The sequence below is a fragment of the Octopus bimaculoides genome, chromosome 19 (assembly GCF_001194135.2).
Source record: "Octopus bimaculoides isolate UCB-OBI-ISO-001 chromosome 19, ASM119413v2, whole genome shotgun sequence".
NCBI classification, from domain to species: Eukaryota; Metazoa; Mollusca; class Cephalopoda; order Octopoda; family Octopodidae; genus Octopus; species Octopus bimaculoides.
This window is the reverse complement of record NC_068999.1, coordinates 23,749,194-23,759,099: the sequence shown is the minus strand read 5'-3', so window position 1 is coordinate 23,759,099 and position 9,906 is coordinate 23,749,194. Positions and strand designations below refer to the sequence as shown.

At 37.6% G+C, this 9,906-nt stretch overlaps 1 protein-coding gene across 1 annotated transcript in view; it reads left to right on the top strand.

Annotated features, from left to right (window-relative positions):
* Window positions 1-9,906, top strand: part of LOC106873102 (rab-like protein 2A) — a 112,827-nt gene that overhangs the window by 63,560 nt on the left and 39,361 nt on the right. Inside the window, exon 6 of the mRNA XM_014920330.2 lies at window positions 2,206-2,303. Coding sequence (XP_014775816.1) covers window positions 2,206-2,303 — 98 coding nt within the window. The remainder of the gene's footprint in view (window positions 1-2,205; window positions 2,304-9,906) is intronic.

The following is a 9,906-nucleotide window of genomic DNA, read 5'->3' as shown; positions in this document are numbered from 1 at the left end:
TTCTAGCACATCCAATGACAACCCTCCTCGTTTCTTTATCACTCATGCATGTATCAATGTTTTTCAATACTTTTTCCCCCAAAAAATACATTTATATGCTATAAAAAAGAAAATTTGAGAAATTATGAATTTTTGGTAACCCCACTCCCTGCTCCCAATTGTTTCTGTTTAGAAATTAAAATATTGGAGAGCCTGAGCAGGTCATTGTTTGGCATTTATCCACAGTGATTTAAAAAATTACGGAGATGTACTTGCATAGCAAGTGACTTGATCTGAGATACCAGAAAACCAGGGGTTATTTCCAGTCCCCGTTCCCATTACACTGTTTCATGTCCTATCCCACTCCCTGTTCAGTTCACATTTAAATTACAAATAGATTTAGAAATACATGGTGACATGGGAAAGATTTACAAATACTGGCAAGTAATACAGTTGAATCAGAGAATTAATTGATTGTACTGGTATGGTAATATCAAAGTGGAATTGGTGGATGGTTGGAAGGATGAGAGGATTGACGATATGTAAGTATGAAATGATTGATGGTTGATTACTATCAATTTTGCAGAGCCACTTGATATACATTTTTGGTCTTACCCTCTGGAGCATAAATAAACAAATGATTTGGATTGCCAACTCTTGAGCATCCTACATACAGTTGGCCATTGGAAAAAACAGGTTCTGCAAGGTTTAGGCCTACCATGTCCAAAGACTGTCCCTGGGCCTTGTTTATGGTCATTGCAAAACTCAGTTGTACGGGAAATTGCAGTCACTTGAACTCAAATGGCATGTCAGAAGGAATTAGCAGAATTCGTAATATGAAGACAACTTCACCACTTGCTTTGCCAGTGAGAATGGTTGCTTTTAAAAGTCTTGATTGTAAGTTGTGTGCCATTGCAAAGCTTGGGTGAGCCCAGGTTTCTTAAAAGCATGACTGATGTGTCAGTCTTGGGGTGCAAGTTGTGAGGTGTGAGGCCTGCTGGTGCTAGGCTATTCAATAGTTCAATGAGATAGTTCATAGCTTCATCAGAGTTGAGCACAGAGTCAATTGACTTATAGCTGCAACACTCAGCAGGCAACTGATCCAGGAGTTTGATGTTCAAATCACTTGCTACCACATATTTTGGCACTAAGATGGCATGTGTTCTCAGCCAGGTTTGGTCTTTAAATTGAATCTCCAGGTTTGGAAACACTCTAGCCATTAGTTCCTGTATATCCGATACAATATGTCCAAAAGGCAAACTAACCTGGCCAGCCACATTGGTAAAGTTTTAATAAGTCTTAATACGGTAATTTGAAAACAAATATAAAAACACTTTACCGTTCACTCGTTTAACATCTGTTGTTGGACGTATTGTAAAAGTTGTAACTGAATATACAATGGTTAATTCACTAAAGCATATGCGTTAAGTGATAGGAAGAAATGAAAGAACAAAGTTTTAAAATTCACTCTTCCCTCCAGTAAACACATTCTATCCCTCCCGCTCTGTCCCTGTCTGTCTGTCTCTCACATTCCCTGTGTCTCTGTCTCTTCCTGTCTCCTCCCCTTCCCTGATATCAGCCACCCTCATTATGCCACTACATTTTGCCTGAACCTAACACTTTTGCACGCCTCTCATTTTATCATATAATAGCCCAACCCCTGTAGTTGGCCCATTATCGATTTTAAGAACCCCTAAATAGTTAACGATGTGAAATTGGTTGCTATTTGTAAATAATGATATGAAATATATTAACTTTTTTCTTTTTTTTTAATATTTGTTTCAGTCATTGGGCACTCCTTTGAAGGGCCTAGTCTAACAAAGTGACGCCAGTGCTTCTTTTTTAAACCCGGTATTCATTCTATTGCCAAATTGCTAAATTATAGGGATATAAACAAACACCATTTGTAAAGCAGTAGCAGGGGACAAATACAAGCACAGATACACATACACAAACACAGACAGGCTTCTTTCAGTTTCCATCTACAAAATCTACTTGCAAGGCTTTGGTTGGTCCAGGGCTATAGTAGAAGACACTTGCCCAAGGTGCCACACTGAGGGACTGAACCCAGAACCATGTGGTTGGGAAGAAAGCTTCTTACCACACAGCTATGCCTGAAACAAATTTTAAATCACTGAACATTGTATAACAGATTAACTATCTATCATATTGAATATTTTAAATATCTGTTTAATTGCTAAGGAAGTTTTCTTTGCTTTTTTGTAGCTGATATGAATATGACAAAGAAAAGTTTTAACTTTCCTGAGAAACATAAAATGCCACTTTATTTTGTATCTGCTGCCAATGGAACAAATGTAGTGAAGGTATTTATACCTTAGTTTTTCTTTTCTTTCTTCCCCCTTTTTTTTTTTGTAAGCTTGTATCTTTTACCTGTTTCACTTGTTAGACTGCAGCCATGCTGGGGCACCACCTTGAAGAAATTTTAGTTGAATGAATCGACCCTAATACTCATTTTCTTTCTCAAACTTGGTACTTATTCTGTCGGTCTCTTTTGCTGAACTGCTAAGTTATGGGGATGTAAACACACCAACACCAGTTGTGAAGCAGTGGTAATGATACATATTAAGCATACATTGAGTAAATATTTAACAGAAAACCATAATATTATATAACATTTGTTGACATAATGAATTATTTAACCATATGGGCACCATTTTGACGGATAACTTCAAAAACCTTATTAGTTATGGAGTCTGCCAATTTCTTAATAGTAGCAGGTTGGACTGCTTCTGCTGCAGCTTTGATGGTCACCCATAAGACATCTTTTGACGTAAATTAGCACCCATCAGCATATACATCTTGTTTAATGATGGACCAAAGATTTTCGATAGGGTTGAGATCCAGAGATGCTGGCAGCCATACCGTCAACCTTTTACCTAGTATGCTGTAAGACCCTAGGGATGTTTGGGTGGTCCTAGCAGAGTAGGAGGGAGCGTTGTCATGCATGAGTACGAGATTCCTTAGAAGTGACAGCAGTATGTCATCTAGCCAGGGAGCCAAGACCTCCTTCAGGAGATTGCAGTAGGCATCTGTGGTCACTTTAATTTCTTCAGGCATCCTGACTGGGCCAACAAGTCTGTCTCCAATGATACCAGCCTACAACATGGTTATTTTGTCCGTCATCCTTAAACAAACCTTATTCAGGGACCTTTTGAGTGGGATGGACTACTTGACCTGAGGAAAATTCTAACTGGCATCTCACCTGCAAGGTCATGCACTGTTTATCTTGGTATAAGATCACCATGTCGCACACATATGGTCGTGATGCATGTGCCTGGTGTATCCTTATCAAACAGGTAGTCATGATGGGTATATTAGGCTTTGTATATTTGTACTCTAGTGTCACTTTGATGGCATATATTGCTCTCGCACTCAATAATAATAATAATAATAATAATAATAATAATAATAATAATAATAATAATAATAATAATAATGATGATGATGATCATGATGATGGACTCTCCCATCAAAGATGATGTATGGGTGTTCAGCTTCTGCTGAATGACCAGTACAAATGATTTGTTTATAGTGATCAAATGTGTGTGTACATTAGCTCACACCCTCCATCAAAACGACTTTGCCTGAACAGGTGTACAGTGTACTACGTGTCAGGTGGCAAAGTTATTGTCGAGCAATGTAAGATGAAGTGTTTTTCTCAAGAACACAACGCGTCACCTGGTCTAGGAACTGAAACTGTGACCACACAATCATAAGTGCAATACCCTAACCACTAGGTTAATGATAATGATTTCAAATTTTGGCACAAGGCCAGCAATTTCGAGGTAAGTTGATTGCATCGAGCCCAGTACTCAACTGGTGTGGAAGCATGTGGCTTAGTGGTTTGGTTAGAGTGTTGAACTCATGATTGTAAGATTGTGGTTTTGATTCCTGGACTGGGCAATATGTATTCTTGAGCAAAGCATTTCATTTCACATTGCTCCGGTCCACTTAGCTGGGCAAAAATGAGTAATCCTGCAATAGACCAGCATCCTGTCCAGGTGGGGAATATATATGCCATGGAAACCAAGAAACTGGCCTTATGAGTTGGCATGAGTTGAGAAGGAAACTTCACCTTTTTTTTTTGGTACTCAACTGGTACTTATTTTATTGACCTTGAGAGGATGAAAGGCAAAACTGATCTCAATGGAATTTGAACTCTGAATATATGGATGAATGAAATACTGCTAAGCACTTTGCCCAACTTGCTAATGATTTTGCCAGCTCACCAAATAATAATAACAATGGTTTCAAAATTTGGCACAAGGCCAGGATTTTTTTTTAGCGGGTAGGGGCAAGTCAGTTTCATAGCCCCCAGTGCTCAACTACTACTTATTATATTTACCCTGAAAGGAGGTAAGGTAAAGTTGACCTTGGTGGAATTTGAACTCTGAATGTAATGAGTAAGAAGAAATATTGCAAAGCATTTTTTCAGCACTAACGTCTCTGCCAGCTTACTGTCTTACATAATAGCAATGATGATGATAATAAAAAAGTACTGGCTTCATGACATGGTGAAGCCTAGTGCCCTCCTGTTAAACAATAAGTCCTATAATGTCACTAGATATCTAAGCCAAATTAACAAACCAGACCACTGGTAAGTACAACTAATGCTTATTTTATGTCCTCCTTCTTTTGATTATGCATAAAAAATAAATTGTTTTGGAAGAATTGCTTAACCAAGAATGAAGCACAAACACAAAGGCAAAAATGAATGAATGTAAAACAATGCCAACACTATATAACCCATCAGCCATGAATAACAATACAAATATGAATAGAAATAATACCAGCCAAATGAAAATTTGTGAGAAATGTTGAGTTTTATGCCATCACGCTAGTAAGCATGTGCAATACAAGTGTCAGAAGCCATAGCCACTGAGAGAATGTCTGCTTCTCATTGCTAGTGTCTGTCAAAATAAAATGAAAACAATTAAAGAGAGATGGGCCAAAGAGCATCATCATCATCATCATCATCCAGTGTTTGAATCTGGGTTTTGTCCTTGTTAAGTGGGGTGGTCGGATCTACCTCACTGCCATAGCAACCGCTCTCACACCGTCTCGCCATCTTGCCTGGTTTTGGGCGTCCTCCCTTCTCAAGCCATCCCTCCCAATCGCCTCCTCCACCTGTCCTCCCCATGTTTTAGTTTTTTTTTTACAATCCCTATACATTATGTTTTGTGAGATACTGTTGTATGTGTATTTAGTATGCAGAATTCTCCTGAGATATTTTCTCTCAGCCCTTTTGTTAAAATATATGAGTATGATTTCTAAATTTGTCTCAATAATACAAGTTTTTCTGGGTGAGGTTTTTATACAATTGAAGAATTAATTTACTCATTGACACTACTGCTGTTGTTTTGAAGGCAGGAGAAACAGTGATGTATGAAAATTCCTAGGGAATAGAAGAATGACTAAGATTAAGAAATATTTAATGAAATATTGAAGTATCAATAAGAGATATTATTAACAAGTCTTGACTAGCATTAATGTATTGGTCTTACTACTACTACTACTACTACTACTACTGCCACCGCCACCACCACCACCACAGTAGTAGTAGTGGTAGTGAGGTATACAATACTAGTAGTGGCTTGATTTATTTGATCAAGTTCAATCAATTTGCATTAAAGATAATAGAAGTATTATATCAGGAGACTGTCATTATTTGCTGTCTTCAACAAAAGAGACTATATTTTTAGATATTAGTCCATAATTAAAGTTATTTGCTTAACTCATGTACTCATACTGAAGATAAAGTACAACCTTTAAGGTTCTTTTTTTCTTTGTTTTCAAAAATCACAATAACCTTAAATTGAGCATTGCCCATTGTTGTTTACAAGCACAGTTCAATGTAAAAATTATTGATGAGGCACTAGAGATCAATATTTACTCAACATGATCCCAACTTCTTTTCTTAGCAAAAAAGAGAAAAGAGTTCTCAGACAGAAAATTCCTTATTACTCATATTCTCTCCTTTTATTAGTTTTACTTACACAGCAAGTTGTTGCTATGCATATTTCCAACCCTATTTTATTGTGAATCTAATTTACTCCTGTCTGTGTGAGAAACAGTTTCTTTTTATTTAACAAACATTTGGGAACAATCACCTAATTTTTTTTCTATTAAATTGTTCTGGAGGAGAGAGCTGTTCCCAAGGCCTTTGCAAGTTCTCTGAGACTAATGAGGCCAATGTATTAACCCTTTAGCATTTAAACCAGCCATATCTGGCCAAAATATTCTACCTGTTTTAAGTTCAAACTAACCAGATCTGGCTTCTCACACCTACCCAACAATATCATTCTAAAAATTAACAAATACCTCATCAAAATCTCAAATCTACAAAATAATGCATGATTAATTCAAAACAATGTGAATGTTAAAGGGTTAACGTCACTCTTGTACAAATTGCTGGATGCAGGAAAAACATATGCAAGGAAAGAATTCCAGAGGGTTGAATTCTACAAGGCCTGGGTAAATGGAGTCAGTATAGGTGACAAGAATAGGAGTAACACGAGTTGTAGAACTTGAATGGAAGCAGTACAAGACTGATTCCAAGGAGTACAAGCTATAAAATGGTGGTAGAAAAGGTGGAGAAAGGTGACACGATACATCTTTGGTCCAGAGGTTGGAGAGTGATGGTGAGTGACTTCAGGTCAATCAGTAAAGTAACCTTTCTTTGAATGAGATGTAGGATGTTTGTGTGTTGCAGAAGAACAGGTAGTACTGTCCTAGATGTGGGAGCAGTATTCCATTGTGGGTCTCCCTTGAGCTTTGTAGAGGGTTACTAGTTGTTAGGTTCTGAATTATTTTCTAGAGGAAGTTAATGTTCGTGATGCAGTTTTTACTGTGTTCAGTATGTGTTCACTAGGAGAGATCCTTTGAGATACACATTTCAGCTTAAAAGAAGTGTCCATTAAACCAGTCAGTGGTTTCATGGTGGTTTGTAAGCTCTCTCAGCTAATTGAGTGTATGACAAAAGGGGACATACCCTCGATAGCTGAGTTAAGGAAATATTGTCACAGATCACCATCCAATGATGTGGTAGCCATTTAAGCAGAAGCTCTGAACAGGAATAATTGAAGGAGATGCACCAACCTCTATATGAGAAATATATAATGTTTGATGAAAAGAAAGGCTGTTGAAAATTAAAGTGCAGAGGAATGAAAAATCAACTAATGATTGATGAGATTGTCTTGAGAAATTGTAGAAAGAGGGATATAAATTTGTATATTCTTTTATCTTTTACTTGTTTCAATCATTTGACTGCGATTATGCTGGGACACCGCCTTGAAGATCTTTTAGTCGAATGAATCAAGTCCAGTACTTTTTTTTAAGCCTAGTGCTTAGTCTATTGATCAATTTTGCTGAACTACTAAGTAACAGGATATAAACACACCAATAGCCATTATCAGGTAGGGGTTGGGGACAAACACAAACGAAACACACACAGATATATACATACATACATACATACAGACAGACAGACAGACAGACAGACAGACATATACGACAGGCTTCTTTGAGCTTCCATCTACCAAATCCACTCACACGGCTTTGGTTGGCTCAAAGACACTCACCCAAGGTGTCTTGTAGTGGGACTGAACCTGGAATCATTGAATCAGTTCTTATCCATTCACCTCTGTAACACACAATGCTCTCAGACAGGTGTCATGCAGTGGTACTGAACCTGGAACTATGTGGTTGAGAAGCAAACTTCTTTCCACACAGCCATGCCTGCTTGGATCAATTATAAAAAGGTATATGACCTAGTTCAATGCTTGTCAGTCTAGTGTTGTGTGGATCCATCAAAGATCTAGGAAAAGTTTACATGTCTGTTAGAAAATGCAATGCAACATTCGAGAGTAATTGCTAGGAAAGAAAGATTAGCAGATGTACAGATTAGAAAAAGAATCTTTCAAGTGGACAACCTCGCCTTCATATTTTGTTTGAAATAGCACAGATCATTTATTCATTTATTCTGTTTAAAGCTAAATAAGGTATTCTTTGGGAAAAATTGGGGAAAAGTGAATTTCCATGGATAATTTAAAGCTTTATGGCAAAAACAACAATCAAGCAGAGTATTTGGTTCAAACTATGAATATTGAGTTGTGACACTGGGATAAAATTTGGTATCAAGAAATGGACTGTGATAGACATAAAGCATGGGAAAAATGTAAAAGTGTTGGAATCACTGTATCTGGTGTTAAAAATATCAAAAGCTTAGATATGTGAGTTCAATTCCTGAACTGGGCTGTGTGTTGAGTTTTTAAGCATTGCTTGATTTCACTCAGCTGTAGAAATGAGTTGTGACATCACTGGTGCTAAGCCGTATGGGCAGCTGCTGGTCTTCCATAAACAACGTTTCTGAACTTGTACCTCAGAGGGAAACTTTCTAGGTACAATCTCATGCTTTTACCCTTTTTTAGGTGTAAAAGAAGCCTTTAAGTTTCTTGGAAAACTGGTAAGTGATAAAATCAAGAGATTATTTTTGTATAATTAAGAAGATTTTAAAATCAAAATTGAATGCAGGAAATATTATGGAAGTAATCAACTTTGGGACAGTACCACTAATAAGGTGTTGGTTAGTATACTTTGGGAGGAGAAAGGAGGAACTGCAGAATAAAAGCAAGGAAGTGACTTGCAAGTAGGACAAGCAAGTGGCTTACAATACACATGTATTGTAATCAGATGTAAATACTAGAAAAGAACAAGAGGAAGAAGGGAGTTAATGAGTGTTGAAGAGGTTGTAGAATTATATAGAAAAAGAACAAGTCTAGGATTCTGCATAGAAGAGGAAAAAGTTCTTCATAAGAAGGTGGTGAAAGAAGGATTATTTACAAAGTTTGTTGGACCCTAATGGAGAGTGTGTCATGTAAGTGATGTGGAATGTCCATTTAATATCAGTGGGAAGAAAATGTAGAATATTCCACTCACTTGAAGTATGGAATTCTCAAATACTGGAAGAAAGATGTTGGAAGGTCATGAGCATATTAATTACCATTGGGACTTTTGGAATTGTGACAAAGAAGTTGTGAGTAATACTTGGGAAGCTAGACCTTAATCTGGGAGTGGGTGCAGTGCAGAAAATTGTTAACATATTTACTTGGATAAACACAAATTATCTGGAAAGACTTTGATGCAAAGCAAGGACAGACATAGACAGCATGTCAAGATTTTAATAAGAACAAAGTTAAGAATGTTTTTTTGTTGTAGACTACATGCTGTGAGCCAAATGGAAGAGTAATTAAACTGGTTACAACGTAAGTACCATATAACAAAATAAATAAACCAGTCATGGGATTGGCTGAGAAAGGGAGACTTGAAGCGCGAAACTGAAAGTTTAATATTTCCAGTTGAGAACCAAACCCTCAAAAATAAATCTACACAAAAGAACACACACACACACACACACATATATATGGGAGAATGTACGAAAAAAAACAACAACAGACGAGGACAGGTGGTGTAAACAACAGAAGGATGTATTAGTATGACGCTCGGGAATACGGAAAGTCTTTAACGTTTCGAGCTACGTCCTTCAACAGAAAGAATACGGAGAAAACAAGGAGAAAAACACGAAGAAAAAAAATGAATAGTCACTGGTCAACGATCTATCATGACTTCTGCTGACCGGAAGTTTAGAAAGTTTGCACAGGAGAGCTAAGAAAAGGGGGAGAAAGAATGGTGATCGAAGAACGAGGAGCTGTGTATGTGAGAGAGAGAATGCTGGTGATCTTGACGTATGCATTTGTGAAAATGGGGAGGGGAGAAAGGAGTTGGTCAGTTGTAGTGTGTGCATGGTGTGATGTGAGGGTGTTGGGAGGTGGGGAAGGCATGGGTGGAGTGTGGGTTAGGCTGAGGGTGGGGTAGAGGTAGGGGGTGGGTGTTAGGAATTGGATGGGG